Here is an 18,475-nt window from a genome sequence, read left to right on the forward strand (position 1 = left end):
GCTCAGTCAGAAGACTAAAACAGAAAAGGGCTGGAATAAAACTTTCCTCGTGAAAACATTTAGCTTGGCATTGTGAAAGAATACAGACTTACTTTCAGAAAAATAGCTTCTAATTAATAACTTCAGTGTTCAAAAGACTACTACCCAGATTACACACTATTATTTCTTAGATATAAATGAAGACAATCATCACAAAACAGAGCAATCTGCAATTAACTGCCATGGCCCCCAAGTAGCTAGTTTATACCCCCCCCCAAAAAAAAAGAAAAAAAAGAAAAAAAAAGCAGCATAGCAAAATCACTGTATTGAACAAAAAAGAAAAAAAAAGATAGAAAAACATTTGAGAAAAAAGCACATAAAAAGTAAGTAAACATTCAAGAGCATGAGGTGCTATTTGGATAGCCTGCTGTGTTTAGAACATTTTGCCAAGCAGCAACATGAAATATGAACATTCTGACTAATTGTTGTTGCTCTTGGTTTCAGTACCCTTGTCAGGAACATGTCCTGTCCATGTCCTGCATACACTTAGGAAGCCAAAAGAAAGATCCAGGTTTGTTTTCAGACATAAAAATACCATATGATGCAAAACTACAGAACTATATAATTTTTAATCCAGATCTGTAAACTTGGAAGAAATTTCTTTTATGGAAAGAATTGATCCTTACAGTAATAATTCTTACAGTTAACAGTGTGTCCCCCTCCCATTCAAAAAACTTTCAACTGCATAATGCTTTCTTTATAATAATACAGTAATACTGAGATATTTCTCATTATTAAAGGCCACAAAATAGGTTTAACTGTCTCTCTATGTACATATCAAAAGAAAAAAAACTAGGACACTTGGGAAATTAGTTTTTATGCTATGAAGTAAGACTGGAGATACATTTGTTTCATATGCTGTTCTATTATCTAACTTCATAGAGAGTTTAAAGAGGGCCACTTAATAAGATACATTCAGCTAACTTTAATTTTCCCCAAATAACTAACTAGAGCTCATCTATCCTAGATAGATTTGTTATAATTAAATGATACCAATATTAGCGTTAACACTGAAAACTGTGATTTCACTGACAGTAACGATGCAAAACCTCCTCCTTTGCCAGTACCTGAAACACAGTACATCAATATAATCTTTTTCCCTGCTTTTTTGAAAGGACATATTACTTAGAAGCTTTTACTCTTGGCATAGAGTGTGCTTCTGTAAACCTAATTAGAACACTAAGTAGATCACTTTTGATAGCTGTAAAATGTACCCATAATATGAGAAAGCAAGAGGTATACTGACCTCACAAACTGCAAGAGCACTGCTAACACTGAAAATGTTTGTTCAAATCCCTGGCAATGCTGAGTTTTTCTAAGTGTTAAGTGTTCATGTGCCTTAGAGACACCAAGTTGGTGTAAGATCTCAAAAACAAAAGTATTTTAACTAATCAGTCTCATCAAGTGGTCAAAAAAGTCAACAATTACAGTGTTTTAGAGGGATATTGGCAACTAAGGGGTTTGCTATGAAGGAACCTCTCACAATGGTAAAGGGTTAGAGTATTAATACTGTAAATCAGCAACACAGAATTATCTTTGAAATGTATTACTATCACCAGAGCAATCGCACCAATTCCTCACCTGCTGCAGGCGGATGCTGGCCACTAACTGTGGGCAAATCCAAAGAGCTATCAGACATGACATGCTTAAGATCTCCTCCTACATCAGCCAGTTTCATGTCAAACTGGACAGAGAGCGCATCTTCCGAGTCCTCCTTGCCAACACTGCTACCACCAATGGAAGGCAGGTCCAAAGACTTCACAGAAGCAGAGTCTTCTTTGGCATGTCTGAAAGCTACCACTTTTTCCACCAGAGATTTGTCTGAATTACCACACAGAGATGAGAATTTGTTTGAATGGAAGTCAGCAAAATCTTCGTCACTTTTCCCTGAAGGAGTGCCATCTTTTAACTCTTCCATCCCTATTCCAGGGCCCTCCAGAGAAAGCTGTTTGAAGACATCATATTTGGTTGGAGCAGCGGCTGAAGAGTTCTGCCCATTTCTCACGGCGCTGCCTATGCTGCTAGTCAGAGGAGCAGTGCTAACTTCTTCTTTAAGAATATCATATTTATCATCTGCCTTTTGCTCAGACAAGCTGGAGCTATTACTGAAAGCCATAAAATCTGCAAAGTCATCTTGTCCCCCAACAGATGCTGAACTAGAATATCCCCCAAAAAGGCTGAATTCTCCAAAGTCATCAGCTAAGCTAGAATTTTTAGTTGGTGCTGATGTGGTGGCAGTTGCGGCAGCAGTTGTTGGGAGTGATCGCATGGACAATGATTTTGAAGAGCTAAATGCATCTGGAAAAGAAAGTGGTTTCTCGCCAGGGGCACCAACAGAGGAAAACATATCTAGATCTGCCAAGTTCAGATGATTTTTAGCTTGTGTTTGTTGTTTCTGTTGTATGGTTAAAGAGGGGAAGGGAATTGGAAACATTTTGTCTTTTGTTGGTGGTTCTAATGGTGAAATACTGTCGGCTGTTTTAAAATCTGTGAAGCCATCATCTGTTCCTGTAGATCTGAATTCTGCAAGGCTATCTCCTGAAATGAAAAACGGAACAAGGATGTTTAACTTAAAATCACATAATGTACACTGAATCCAATATCCTGCAAAATGTCAAATATATTTATTAATTCTGCTTCTTCCATTGTTGAGTTGAATTCACATATTTAACTTCCACCTGATCTTTTTGTGTGTTCACTCTCCTCTAGATGCTTATTTTGGAAATCATAGATTATTCCCACACTGAACATGGATAAGGAAATAAATAAAAACCCTACTGATGGCTCATTTCACTCCTCAAATGCCTTTTAATTAGTCATTTCCACAAATGCTTCAATGTCCAATATCAGCAGTGATGTTGCTGGTCTTTCATTGTCAGGGTCAGGGCTTCACTACTTTCTGTCCTTGTATATGGCCCACTGAGCATACAGTGAAATGAGAAGGGTTTGAGGATTATTGGAGGAGCTGTGCCTGGGAATGGTGTTCTCCCAAGAATAAAACTTTTATATGTTAAACAATAAGGGGGGGGTCCAAATGAGCTAATGGTATTGGTAAAGTAATAAGAAATTCCACATTCATACCCAGGGAAAACATTTTTTTTAATTGTGCATTTTCAATACAAGACTAGATATAAACTGATATTCCTGAATTACATGGGCATTAATTTAAAAGAAATCTTTATCAGAAAGAGAAAAATAATTCTCCTTTCCCAAAAATGTCATCTAAGACCATAGAGTTCCCAAGTACACAGTGCATAGTATATTGTAGGCACTTAACAAATGTTTATTGATTTATTTATCTTTGCCTCACACCTACCAGTAAAAAGGTTCAGAACTCTTAGAAAAAAGGTACTCAGTCAGGAAATATAAGTCTCACTCTTTATGTTTCCAGCTTCCCTTGAGATATAGCTCACTTCCTTTTTAGGTCTAGTTAGATATTACTCTCACTTAAATGCAATGGAATTCTGGCAATCAATGTCATTTTATATTTCAACCTCAGAGATATGCTAAAATTTTGGTTCTGTATCTAAATAACCTAAGGAAAAGGCTGCTAACCAAAATTTTATTGGTAGCTAAAATACTATACAGGAACATTTCTTTATTTTTTTAATGTTTTAAAAAATTAAAAGAAAATTTCTTTTTGTTTGCTTTTTTTTGGGTGAAACATTTGGAGTTAAGTGATTTGCTAGTAAGTGTTAAAGTGTCTGAGGCCAGATTTCAATTCAGGTCCTCCTGACTCCAGGGCCAGTGGTTCTATTCACTGTACCATCTAGCTGTTCTCAGGAAAATTTCTTTAAAGAATTAAACCAGGCTTTGTTGAAAATATAAGCCAACATCTGGGTCTAAGATTGACAGTTCTCATTCTTTGTTACTGTGATAATGATATCATCACTTATATCCATAATATTTAAAGATCTAATTAGTTGTAGTTTTCCAAATTTCTAAAAATCTTTTATAAGGCAAAAATTAGATAGCACAGAACTTGGTACATAATAAGTACTTAACAGACAAATCAAAATTATAACAAATATTGCTATAAAATATGGCAAAGCTACTTTTCCAGTTTTATGACACATCTGTCACAGACCTGTGCCATCTTTATGACACATGCGCAACTCCTGCTCACAAATGGCACTTTAATTCCAGGTTCTGAGCTTTTTCTATTGGCTATTTATTCCCCCATACCTGGGATGTACTCCTTCCTCACAATTGCCTCTCAGAATCCCCAGTTTTCCTCAAGTCTTAGTTCAAACAGCACCTTCTACACAAAACTTTTCATAACTCTACTTTCCCCTCACTTTCCAGTGTCCTTATGTCAATTTTGTGTACACACACACACACACACACACACACAGATTTTTGAGGGAAGAGATTGATTTTTTACTATCGTGGTACTATTGCACAGTAGCTAAATGCTTAATAAATGCTTACTGACTGTCTAAAACTCATGTCTGGATAATATCCACTATAATGTTCCATTATTAAAAGAAAACCATTTTTTCCTGTCTAAGGAAACCTCAATTCTTAAGTCACAAAATATAATCTTTAATACTTGAAATAATTCCATAGTAATAGATTTTGTAATATTTGTTAATTTAGTAACAAGATTGATTGCATATATTAATTTTTTTTTGCATAAACAAATCCAATGGAGCTAAAATTAAAAGAGAAACACTTGGGGGAAAAATCTTTGAAACAAATTTTCTCTGCTAAAGTCCTTATTGTCAAGACATGTAAGAAACTGATTCGAACTTAAAAGACTAAGTGTCATTTCCCAATTGATAAATAGTAAAAAGATATAATATACACTTCTCAAGGGTGCTCCCAAATCACTACTAACTAAAGACAATTTAAAGCTTTTTTGAGATTCTATCTCATACTCATCAGATTTGACAGAGATGACAGAAAAGGAAAATAACAAATTCTGAAGAGGATATAGAAAAACAGATACATTACTGCACAGTTGGTAGTCCTGTGAATTAGTACACCATTCTAGAAACTGATTTGAAATTAAAAAGAAAAGTTACTAAACTAAACCTTTGACCCAAATAAACCATTGCTAAAGCCTATACCCCAAAAATGATCAAAGAAATAGGAAAAGATCCTTTATGTATAAAAATATTTATAGTTCTTTTTTTGATAGCAAAAAACTGGAAACTATTGAATCCATCAGTTGAAGGACAGCTGAGTAAATTGTGGTTAATGAATATGCTAGACAGACATGAAGAGATTTGTGTATATTGATAGTGAATTAAGCAAGATAAGAACAATTTACACTATAATTTCATTATAAAAATTAACTTTGAAAACTTTTATAAAGTGATAAAGAATGAAAAATGCAGAACCAAGAGAACAATTTCTATAATAATGATACTGTAAAGACAACTATAAAAGCTTTAAATACCATGAATGATATACTTACCATCTATCATTCCAAAGGACTGATGATGAAACATATTATATAATCTCCTGACTGAGCTAATAGATTTAGGATGCAGAATGAAACATATATTTCTGATAAATGAAGGAATTTGTTTTGCTTGACTATGCATATCTTTTATAAGAAATTTGTTTTTCTCTCGCTTCTTTTGGTTGGAGTTAGGAATGAGAGTGAGACACAATAAAGTTTTGTTAATTAAAAAAATAATAATTAAAAAAGAGAAATGGGAGGGTGTTAAAATTGTGGAAATGTTTCATGCACTTCCAAATTCACTTAATTGTGAATTTTGCTTAATTACTTTATTTTGTTAGGAAATCTTTCATAGAATGAAGATAATCTATAAATGCTTTACAACAGGGGTCTTCAAACTTTTTAAATAGGGGGCCAGTTCATTGTCCCTCAGACTGTTGGAGGGCCGGACTATAGTAAAAACAAAAACTGTTTTGTGGGCCTTTAAATAAAGAAACTTCATAGCCCTGCGTGAGGGTGATAAATGTCCTCAGCTGCTGCATCTGTCCCGCAGGCAGTAGTTTGAGGACCCCTGCTTTACAATGTAAAAACAAATCATCAATAAAACTTAAAAAATATGATGAATATAGAAAAACATGGACTCATATGATCTGATGCAGAGTTAAATAAGCAGAGACAAGAAAACATACAATAACTACAACAACATAAATGGAAAAGCCACAAAAGAATCAAAAGTGAATGATGCAAAATTACAAAGAACAAGCAGGATCTTAAGAAGAGAGAAAACAAGTTCCCTCAATCCTACTTGCCTGCCTTTTTAAAATTATTGACCAATTTTTGTCTTTTTTCTTTAAAAAATAAGATTTGATATCTGAGAAAGGGGAGAGAGGCTGGGAGAAATTATGGTGATGTAAAAAAAAACCAAAAGTTTAATTTTAAAATTCTAAATCAGGGAAGCATGGGAAATAGAGGAAGTAGAACTTCTCTGTTAATCTAAAATATATAACCAGTTCACCAGCATAAATGTCTAAATGAACAAAGACATTTTTATTCATTATCTTCATTTTTGTACAGGGAATAAAATTGCACTCAGATTTCCCCGAGTCTTATGTTTTTAATATACAGTACTAACAAGAATGAAGTCAACTTCACAAATGGACAGAAATCTTGTTAAACATTCTCAAAATAACTCTGGATTTTAGGTAATTCTATCCATGTTTATACCAGAAAACATGTTTTATTTCATATGAATGGAATAACAATTCACATTTAAAATTTGATGTGCTACTCTAAAATAATCTGTGAAATTGACAACTTTTTGTTTTATTTTTTAAAACAAAAACACCACAAGCAAACTAAACTTACTGATGAATTGTACACTTTTCCATTAGTGAGGTAAGCTGGTGAAAAGGTCAAAAACAAATCAGCATTGGGTAATTTATAAGTTGACAACTATTTACAAAATAGTGGCAGTAAATAGAAACTTTCATATCAAAAACTACCATAGCATGACATATTAAGTAAATTATTCCATGAGTATCCTTTTGAGGTTACTTGTTTCCAGTGAACAGTTCTGAGCCTTAAAAGTCTATCTCTATCCTGTCACATTTCTGTAAAGGATATTGCAAAAGGTAATTTCTGACACAGCCCCTAAGAACACTTATCGTCTTTCTACTGTTATAAAATAAATTTGTCATTATCTTTCTAAGAAAGATGGCTGGTTTATAAAGATTTGTTGTACACCATCCTGAAGAGAAAGAAAGCAGAATTATATCCTGTCAATTAGTAAAAAGAAGCCCAGTTAATCCCAGAGACAGGAATCCTAAAATGACATTTCTAGCTTGGTAGAGGCTAGGCTTTTGTGTTTCTAATCACTGGTGATCTGATATATTCTTATTAAAAGGAACATGAGTAGCACCAAATGACAAAGTTGGAAGGGGTAAAAGGGGGGAAAGGGAGAGAGGGATATGAGAGAGAGAGAGAGAGAGAGAGAGAGAGAGAGAGAGAGAGAGAGAGAGAGAGACTATTTGTTGCTTTAATACAAAGTAGCTATAGCTCAGCAGCTCAAGTCTTGATCTCCCCACTTAATTCTGTAATATGACAGTCTCCAAGAGGAAGCTTAAATCCCTAACTAGAAAACTCTATTCCAATGTTACTGTTATTGATTTATTCTTTTTTTTCCTAAATAAACCTCACTGACATGTCCAAGGATATCCTAAGTTTTTACTAAAAATAAAAACTCAAAACAATATATTTTTAGTACATTGCCAAAAACTTACCTAAGGACTTATTTTCTGCGGGCTGCTCTAATTCTCTGAAAGCACTGTATTTGTCTCCATGTTCTACAATGCATATAAAAAAAAGGCAAAAGTTTCATTGAGATTACTGTGAAGGTATTCCACAGCTAAATATAATTTAAAACCTAAAAGACTAGTATTTTGCTTACAGCATAAAATCACTACCAAAATCATAGAAACATGAAAATTATATGTTTCATATTTTGAGCCAACAAATTTTGTTTTTACCTCCAAATGGAGCTGTGTTTTCTGATGTTTTATCAATAGCAATTCCTTTAAATACAGAATATTTATCTGTTGAAGGCGGTGCTTTTGTTCCTGGAAGTGGTATCAAAGAAGGGGCACTAGAAAGGCAAGAAAATCCTTTAAATGTTTAACACATTAAATTCTTCAATATTACTACAAATCATATAAAAGCTTGATTTCCAAAACAGAAATTATATAATTTCCAAAAAATCATTTGCATGCCAAAAGTTAAGGTAAAAATTTTGATACTAATACAATTATGAAAATCCTTTTACTTATTTTATCTTTTTAAAAAATTCAGATTTAAAAGCAGCAACCTTTTTATGAATTTATGAATATAAGAGTGGTCAGTCACATACTAATTCTAACCACCTCTTCAAGCCAAAATAATAGATGAGTTTGTGGAGGTGAGCGGAAGCAATGGTGTGATTATGGATATAAAGCCCCTTTGATACAAAAGCATAGAAGTGAACTGCTCTAAACATGCATAACCAATCTGAGAAACTAGATTTTAAAAATATATTATGTTAACCTTATTATAAGTTATATGCTTTAAAATGGGTTCAGAGAGGTAGAATAGGAATGATAAGAATCAGAAGTTATGAAATGTTGTTCAAGCTAAGCTTGAAATTCTCTGCTTTTGATTGCCACTGGCAGAAGTTAACCCATCTGATATGAAATAGTAGCATTAATGCAATTTGCATTTTTACAAGAAACACACCAGTGGATTCTAAGAGTTATCTTCATAGCAAAACAACAATCATCTCACAATTAGATTAAAGGCTTTTACTGAGAACATATTTCTTACTGCATAAGGAAAGTAGCATTATCTATGTTGGTAATTTGGAAGGCTCAAATACACATGCCAGCTGCTGGTCTCCTTCTCCCCCCCTTATCAGACAGTGGCAAGCTCCCAGGAAGAACAACTTTTACATATGAATGGTTGTATTCTAGCTCCAGTTTAAGTCATTCAATACCACTGATAGAAACTATATAAATGAATTTCTTTTTGAGTCCTGTGCACCAGAGCAAAAATCTTTCCATAGTCATTTAAATCTTATCAGTTGCCTACAAGCAAGTTACAAACCCAGCTCTTATACATGCATGCTAATGGTAGTCCACAGTGCTTCACAACTATGATTGCATCAAACTATAGTTGAGATATAATTTAATTTTACACTGCTGTTAGATAGCTAACAAATGTCTACTTTGCAAATGAAATGGGTAATCATATATACACTATAGATAGACTTTAAAGAAAACTCTATAAGTAATTAGACTAGAGCTCATTGTACAAAATGTTGTTAGATGTTTTTACAACTGAATAGAAAGAATTAATGCAGTAGAAAAGACAGGCAGCTGCACGATATATTTTGTCTTTTGTGACTAACCAAAGAGAGTTTGTTATAGCTTTGTGATTTTAAGTTGGTAAAATCTTTTTGCTAAATCTGACATTTAACTAAATAATATTAATTTTAAAAATATATTCACCATAGAATAAGGTAGTTAGAAAAAAATAGAGCATCCTCAGGGTAATGAAGTGTTGCTGATTAAAACCAATGAAATGAAATCTCATTCAAGAAAGGCTATGACTCAGTCTGTAATTTTATGCATACCGAGAATGAACAATTCATTGTAGTCTCTTCTTCTGAACTCATTATTAAAAAAACAACTGCTAATTGCCATGAAAGTGTTTGTATCATTTACATATAAACAGATTCATTCCCAAGATCTAAATAGGAAAACAGTTAGAATTTTTGTTCTCCAGTTCAGATGAAAAGTATATAACCCAGTATTTAAAATTTCAAGAACCATGATCCTTTCTACATAAACTAAAAGCTTCTTGAGAGAAGAGGTCCAAATAAAGCCTCTAAATTTGTTCTCACTATTGTCTACACTGAAACAAAAACAAAAATACATAGTGGCTACTGCATACTTTCATCTTCCTTTTTGATATCTGTGGAGAAGTAGGCATTGATGAGTACCTCTATTCTCTTAGACAATTTTTTCCTCCCTTGACTTCAAAGATTCCATAGTCTCTTGATTCCTTTCCTCCTTCTTGAGTCCCTTTAACAACCTTTTCTCTTACTCTTAAACATGTGAGTCTTCAAAGTTTTGTCTTTTCTTTTTGGTTTTATTTCCTCGTGCTATATCCTGTCTTTCCTTGGCATCCTTATTCATTCCCATGGCTTCACTGACAACCAAATGGCACTCAAATTTCTCTATTTTTCCTGTCAAGACCAAGAATCACATCTCCAACTCCTTCACCTGCATCTCGAACTTAAATGTCCTAAATTCAGGCTGAATACATAATCTTTTCCCCCAACTCTGTTCTTCTTGAAGTCACTGTTTGTGAGTGCTAACACAATCTCACTTAGTTTGATATATTTGGAATCTTGATGTTGTAGGACTCTTCTTTTCCTCTCACCTCTCATTTCCAGTTACAAATGATATTCACTTTACCTATAATATCTTTTACTACCAACGCCTCCTCTCTAGTTCATCATTATTAGCCTAGGAAAAACTCTTATTTCCATTCATCTTGGCTACTATAATATCTTAATAGATTTTCCAATCATTCTTTCTTCACTTCCATTTCCTCCTCTATTCCCTAACAGACATCTTTTTTATGCATGTCTTATCATGTTATTCTGTTTAAAACTCTAGACAAAGTTAAGACTCTTCAGCTGGCATTAAAGACCTTTAAAATCTGGCATCAATCTATCTTTCCATTTCCAGCTTTATATTACTCACTTACACTGTGTAACTTACAGTTCTTCATACCTGCCCTATGCTTTTTTGATTCAATGCCTTTGCTCAAGCTGTTCCCTAAGCCTAAAAAATTCTTACCCACTCACTTACCCCTCCCCAAGCTGAATTCCTACCCAAGTTGATGATATAGGCCTGTCTTTCCAACTTTCAAGCAATGGGTACACTTTTACTCCTTCCTCTGGACTCATTAGATGTTATGGGACTGTTGAAATACACTTTGTTTCCTACTGCCATTTCCTGGTTCTCCTACCACTATCACTTAGTATCTTTTCCTTTGACATTCACTCAATGCTTATTTACTATCCAATCAAAATTCTGGTAGTCAATGTCTACTGAGCTGTACTGATTTTCTATTAGTTCAGTGCTTAGCCTACAGACTTTTTCTCTTTCCTTTGAATCTTGCCCTCCTACTGGGGTTCTTCAACATACATATCAGTTTCCTCAAACACTCAAACTTCATAGTTCAACATAGTCATTTCTTATGATTTTATGTCCCATTCCCACTATCCTACGATGGTTCAGCCACATATAAATGCTTGATCTTGCCATGATTCACAAATGTATCAAACTGAAATTCCCTTATCTGATAACAATCTGCCTTGTAGGTCTTGTTTGTTTTCTATACCATGATCTCCACCCCCCTCTCCAAACTCTTCGTTCTTTCCCAGGCCATTATTTTTGCACTAGCCACACTCTCCTTCCTTTCCCATCTGGATCCACTGGTGAACCAGTTCAGGTCTATATTGTCCTCTGGAATGCCTTGCCATCACTGTTTGTGCTCTTCTCAACTCCAGCCATCACTGCTTTTCCTATTAATACATGTGTTTCTGAAACTAGAGAAAATCACAAAATCATATTAACTGGTTAATTACAAATGTAATTTATGTAACTTTAACTGGGCCCTCACTGCTACTAGGCAATCCTAATTAACTCACCATCCCACTCACCAAAACACTCATTACTTCTTTCAAACATTTCCATTCCTCCTCAATCTTTGACTGCTTCCCTTCCCCTTCCCCATTCTGAGGACTCTGTCTCATAACTTATGAAAAATTAAACCCATCTTCCTAAATCCAATCTACTCTCAATATCTGTTGAATTTTACTTTCATAATATGTGTCAAATATGCCCTCTTGACACTGCCGCCATCTTGGTGCAGTCTCTTACTAATTCATGCCTGAAGTACACTGCATCAATTTGCTAGTTGATGGGCTTGCCACAAGTCTGTCTGCTGAAGCACAAATCTGACCATGCCATTCCCGACCTCCTCCCACTCATACTCCCTTATCATGTCTAGTATCAAATATGAAATCCTTTGTAAACTGCCCCCCTTCCCCCCCAATCTGCTTACACTTCACACCTGACTATGTACTCTGGCATTCTGTGACACTGGTCTCTCAGCTGTTTCTAGAACAAGCCACTTTATCTCCTGATACTGGATTATTTTGCTAACTGTCCCCCATGCCTGAAAAGCTCTCCCCCTTCCTTTTTCCTAGCTTCTTTCAAATCCTAACTCATTTTTTTCCTTCTACAGAAAGTTTTTCCTAATGCTTTATAATTCTAGTGCCTTCCCTCTGTTATTTCCAACTTGTCATCCTGTGTATAGTTCATCTGTTGTTTGGATGTTGCCTCTCCCATTAGATTGTGAGCTTTCGCCTTTCTTTGTATCCTCAGTAATTAGCACAGAATCTGCCATATCAAAGACACTTAATAAATGTTTACTGACATAAATGTTTTAGAGATTGTCTTTCCTCATAAAATATAACATCTTTCAAATGATCTCCAGGTTGCATACTGGGAGTGCCCTTCAATTCACTTTATTTTTCTGCCTTTATTGTAAATCCTTTATCTAAATCCTACTCATTTTTTTTCGAAGACATATTTTCTATTATATCCTGACTCCCTCAACTGGACTACTGGCAGCCTCTACCCCTTGAATTGCCCTCATAAGCAAGAATCATTTCCTTTAAGTATCTTTTCACTTTTTCTGGAAGTCTTTACAAGAATGGCTTCCACTTCTGGCAAATCAAAATCACTAATCACAAGTTCTAAGATACCCTACAAAATTGGTGTTTCCTTTGCAAATCAATTTCTATTCTATAGCTTAGCTAATGTTCTTCACTATGCCTACATGACTTGATTGTTTACTTTTCCACTTGCTCCTGAACAAATCAGACGTTTTCTTTTTTTAAAAAATATTACTCAAGATTCATATCTTCCATAAAGACTTAATCAAATTACGATAAAAACTTTGATAAAGATTTAATGGACTGTTCAATACTGATCAATCGAATCATCACACTAAATATATTCTTATTTTAGGTGAATTCAATAGAATTAAAAGTTTATAGTATTGATACAAATTTATCTTACATTTGTTGACGCATTAAAACTAAGGAATTTTCAAACTACAGTACATCATATATTAGTCAGGAAAAGTGAGGACACTGAAGACTAAATTTATGACATACTAAGCCCAGAGAAATAAAAAAAGGTAGTTTAAATTTTAGGAGTTTGAGTATATAAGTCAGGAGAATCTTAGTTATGGAAAAATTTCTATAGCATAGAGAGAACATGAATGTATTCAAAATTAGGTCTACACTGTGATATTAATGTAAGGAAAAGAAAGTTGCAAAATACTGCTATAAAGGAAAATTAAATTAAGTTGGAACTAAAACTCCCATCGGGTACAGATTGCTGAAATATGCCCAATATGATTACCATCTTAAATGCTCAAAATTAAAGACAAATAAAAAGTAAAACCCCTAAAGGAGTAATGTGCCATGGGAATTTGTTCCTGTTTTATTGTGGAAATCAGTGAAAAAAACAGAATTCACTTTACAAAAATTCATTTTTACAGTGAACTTGCCATAAACATTTACTCAATTCAGTTATAACTTGTGTATATATACTTTTAAAGTAATAAGATTGTTGTTATAAGACTATTGTTAACACAAGGATTGAGAAACCAGGATCACTATTTTATGGACATATGTTTACTGTGTTTATCTTTTCAGGTGTTTTCATTTGATTTGGCCTGTCTTTCTCATAAGATTGCAAAGCTCTTCAAAAAACAGAAAAATCATATTAACTACTTAATTTGTAAGACTTTACACTGTCTACAACTGTTCTCTTTATATAACATACACACAGTAAATACTGAGTAATTGATAGATAAATCACTACGCAAAAGAAATGATGAATGATATGGCATAATTGAAACATATATATAAGAGTTGTTTATATGTATTGACAAAAACAATAGTTCTAGGAATTGGTTAAGGGAAAAACATACTTTAATGTCTGATGTGTTCTTCATTTTTGTGTGAAACAGGTAACTATTTTAATCATGAAAATGGGATAACCGGGCATGAGGATGAATCACTGTAAAAAAAAAAAAGGCTTCAAATGGTATTAAAAAATGCTAAGATGCCAATAATTGTTAGTGCAGAAATTTGAAAGCCTACCATTTTCTCAAATTGAAGATAGGAGACATATGTGAATAGCTATATTTAAAAATATAAGTTCTGCTTTTTTAGGGTGGCAAATTAAACTATAAAATGGGGATGGTCTTAGGTACTAGAAATTTTAAAAAACCCATCCAAACTGTAAGCTGTCTCCCCAAAGGTATTTACAAATCCCAATATATAAAAATTCGAAGCCATTTGTTTAACTGAAAAGGAACATTCACCTACATTTAATTCATCTCAAAAGCAACCAAAATAAGCAGCAAGGGAAGATGGCAGAAACAGAAGTTGCAGGTGGAAGAAAGTGTGAAGGCCAGAATGTATACAAAGAAGGGATAATGAGAAGTATTATAAGTAAGGAATCAAGTTCTTTCTAAAAGATGAGATATGTTTTTATGCCATTAACTATAATGCTGAACAACTCTTTTCTACCTGCTCCCATGTTGGGAATTAGCTGTTTTTGAAGAAGCAGGCATCTCTTGGAAATCAGTAAATGAATCATCAAGTGATCCTGACTTTGAAGCATCTTGAAAATCTTGGAAGTCATCTTCTTCTGGTTTTACTACCTAGATTATAAAAGATGTTAAGTAAATAAAAAAGATTAATACAAATAAGCCAAAAATCTTTAATCACATATCCTAAAGTATTAAGTGATAAAGGAAGTCTTTCTTACAACTATTCTTCCATTTTTAGATGATCTTTGATCAATGCAAATAGTAAAGCTGGTTTGAAAATTAAGACTCAATCTTTAAAATTAAAAGATTGACATTTTGAGTAATTTACTAAAGAAACCTATCATTCTTGAACTGGAAAGAATTCTAAATAATAGCTGCTATTGAAATAATCTCATTTTCTAAAGGTTATCAAAAGAAATAGGTACAATAATAATAGGTGAAAACAACTCAATACATATTAGATGCTTAATTCCTTTTAACATAAGTAGTATCAAGCATTTAGCTCACATATAGTACTAATGTTAATATTTGGGGGAAAAATTCCACTACAATAAAGTTTAGAAGAAATGAAAAACAAAACTTTCTATTTACCAAAAAGAATTAAGTATCTTTTTAGATCATCAAAATTTCTTTCTAAAGGAAAAAAAAAATTACATTTGCCTTTTTCTATAATACTGAATTCTGATGTATGCTCTTCAACTATTGGTGCTTAACTTCAATGATCCTTTCTGTAAAGAAGTTATTTAAATTCACCTTTGGTTATTACTTGGATTGTGCAAAGTACAGTAACTCCACTGACCTGATTTGCTGGGTAAGTTGGGACAAAACCACTGGAAGTTTGAGCTGGAGCTCCACCCACTGGTGCAACTAGGTTAATACCCATGACTGGTTGTCCAATGTTAAGAGGCATAGAGACTGTAGGACCAGAAGGCATCATAGTCTGCTGACTCACTGGGGTAGGAAGAGTCATAGGAAAGCCACTCAGATTTGGGACAGGAGCAGTTGGGAACTGGTTTAATGTGTCAGGACTGATTGCAGGCACCCCCCTCTAAATAGAACAAAGGGAAAAAAAATGCAAAATCTTAAGATTTAAGACTTACATTTCAAGCTAAAATGATCCAAACTTAAAAATACAGACAATGAAACAAAGTCTCATTTAAAATCTTGTTTGTTCTATAAATAAATCCAAATCTAAAAATACATTAAATAAAAACTGTAGAAATTCTACTTTGAAATGTTAATGATGTTATACCTAGTAAAGCTACCTTACTTATTCCCAAGAATTAATGGATAAAAATTTGTCTATAAGTAATAGCAAACATGCCACATAAGCTGTATGATACAGAAATCTCTGAATTTGTATATAATAAAATTTAAACTATAATTCATGAGTAATTATACACTATTATAAAAGAAATGTAGATATGTAAACATACATAATACAGCAAAATATACAAAATCTCTCCTACCTACATTGGTTTTACTATCTAATTTTAAGAAAAACATGTATACCTGAGTTAGAGCTATCATGGCTAAAACAGTATAAAGTTCTTCTTTAGTAAGTTTTCCAGGGGTAGTACGATTGGCTAAGGCCCAAATTTGCCCAAGGGTTTCCCTGGGAAGTCCAGATGACATCAGGATGGGATAAAGTTTAGCGGTATCTATTCCAGTTGGAGTCATAGTGGTTTCTAAAATCTTCTTATATGCATCTAGTAAAGAAAAGAACGGACTGCATAATTACAAGTGTAAAAATATTACAGATGAACAGATATTTTAGAGTTTGTTTTGCTATCTAGCAATCCACTACATACTGCCTTGCTGATTGGCCTGATTGGTTCACTATTGCTTGAGAGCTAAGAATAGTTTTTATATTATTAAACAAAGTTTTATTCTATCAAAAAGTATGAAAACCATTTTTAGTTCACAGATAGTCAATACAGAAACAGGCCTGCATGTGTATCAATTGATCTCCGCGTAGGACAGCCACATGGCTCAGATGATAGAATGAGGAAGACCTGGTCTCAGACACCAGTCATGTGACATTAATCACTTAGCCTCTTAATCCATTAGAGAAAGAAATGACAAACCACTCTAGTATCTTTGCCAAGAAAACCCTATAGACAGTATGGTTGATGGGTCCATGGAGGACCTAACTGAACAACAATGCAACAGCAAAACATTTCTAATTAGGTGACAGTACAAATGTTATAATTTTATATTTTATGTTATGACTGATTTGTGTAACTTAAAACAGAAAAACTTTCATAGCACTCCAAATTTTTGGTTTTTGTTTTTGGCATGGGTGCAGAAACAATATTCTTTTGCCTGGCATAGAAAAAAGGATAATTTAGCATTTTAAAATATATTCCTGAAGGTCTTCCAAGCCATGCCATAAGACTTTGAGAACATGGTATAAGATTAACATGGACAATCTCTTCCCCAAACAAATTCATGTAAGAGAGTCTTCCCTAAGACTTCATTAACTGGATAGGAAATAATTTTAACACAATTCAACTATGAAAATTTTCTAAGAAGTTATCTTTCTTTCTTTTTTTTTTTTTTTTCAATCCAGCAAACATTTATTTATTAAATCATCGACCATGTGTCAGGTATTATGCTAGACACTGGGTAGACAAATATAAATATAGAAAAACAATTTCTGCCCTCAACAACCATCATTCCATTCCATATAACTTTTTTTTTTTTTTAATTTAATAGCCTTTAATTTACAGGATATATACATGGGTAACTTTACAGCATTAACAATTGCCAAACCTCTTGTTCCAATTTTTCACCTCTTAACCCCCCCCCCCTCCCCTAAATGGCAGGATGACCAGTAGATGTTAAATATATTAAAATATAACTTAGATACACAATAAGTATACATGACCAAAACATTATTTTGCTGTACAAAAAGAATCAGACTCTGAATTATTGTACAATTAGCTTGTGAAGGAAATCAAAAATGCAGGTGTGCATAAATATAGGGATTGGGAATTCAATGTAATGGTTTTTAGTCATCTCCCAGAGTTCTTTTTCTGGGTATAGCTAGTTCAGTTCATTACTGCTCCATTAGAAATGATTTGGTTGATCTCGTTGCTGAGGATGGCCTGATCCATCAGGACTGGTCATCATCTAGTATTGTTGTTGAAGTATATAATGATCTCCTGGTCCTGCTCATTTCACTTAGCATCAGTTCGTGTAAGTCTCTCCAGGCCTTTCTGAAATCATCCTGTTGGTCATTTCTTACAGAACAGTAATATTCCATAATTTTCATATACCACAATTTTCAGCCATTCTCCAACTGATGGACATCCATTCAGTTTCCAGTTTCTAGCCACTACAAAAAGGGCTGCCACAAACATTCGTGCACATACAGGTCCCTTTCCCTTCTAAGAAGTTATCTTTCAAGGGAGTAAACAAAGTATCTAAAATTAAACAACAATACAAATTTCAAGAAAAGTTGAAATTAATTGCCTTTTTCTGTTGTACTGCTACTCAGTGCCTCTAGTTTGACTAAAACATTCTATTGTTCCTTAAACAAGTGACAATAAAATTTGATTTAGAATAGTACCATGAACTTAATGCATACCATTCCAACACAGAGATCTATCCAAATAAGGAATAATGGATATATTTATCCAAATATCCAAAATAAAATTAGCCAAAATAAAACTATTATATTACATTAAGAGTATTTTTTTAAACAAGTCATTCTTGGAATGTATTGAATTTTTTTTTTTAACATTTTAAAAAAACCACCATTTGTCTATATTGTGTGTATCTATG

The 18,475-nt window shown here is 33.5% G+C and overlaps 1 protein-coding gene across 7 annotated transcripts in view; it reads right to left on the reverse strand.

Annotated features, from left to right (window-relative positions):
• The window catches only part of SYNRG (synergin gamma), an 85,332-nt gene that overhangs the window by 26,968 nt on the left and 39,889 nt on the right, over window positions 1-18,475 (reverse strand). For all 7 annotated transcript variants that reach the window (XM_031966569.1, XM_031966564.1, XM_031966563.1 and 4 more), the window contains 6 exons: window positions 16,199-16,395; window positions 15,486-15,734; window positions 14,664-14,797; window positions 7,975-8,090; window positions 7,729-7,791; window positions 1,621-2,577 (listed from right to left, as the gene is read on the reverse strand). In XM_031966569.1, the coding sequence (XP_031822429.1) occupies window positions 1,621-2,577; window positions 7,729-7,791; window positions 7,975-8,090; window positions 14,664-14,797; window positions 15,486-15,734; window positions 16,199-16,395 (1,716 nt within the window). The remainder of the gene's footprint in view (window positions 1-1,620; window positions 2,578-7,728; window positions 7,792-7,974; window positions 8,091-14,663; window positions 14,798-15,485; window positions 15,735-16,198; window positions 16,396-18,475) is intronic.

The sequence above is a fragment of the Sarcophilus harrisii genome, chromosome 4 (assembly GCF_902635505.1).
Source record: "Sarcophilus harrisii chromosome 4, mSarHar1.11, whole genome shotgun sequence".
In the NCBI taxonomy this organism is placed as follows: Eukaryota; Metazoa; Chordata; class Mammalia; order Dasyuromorphia; family Dasyuridae; genus Sarcophilus; species Sarcophilus harrisii.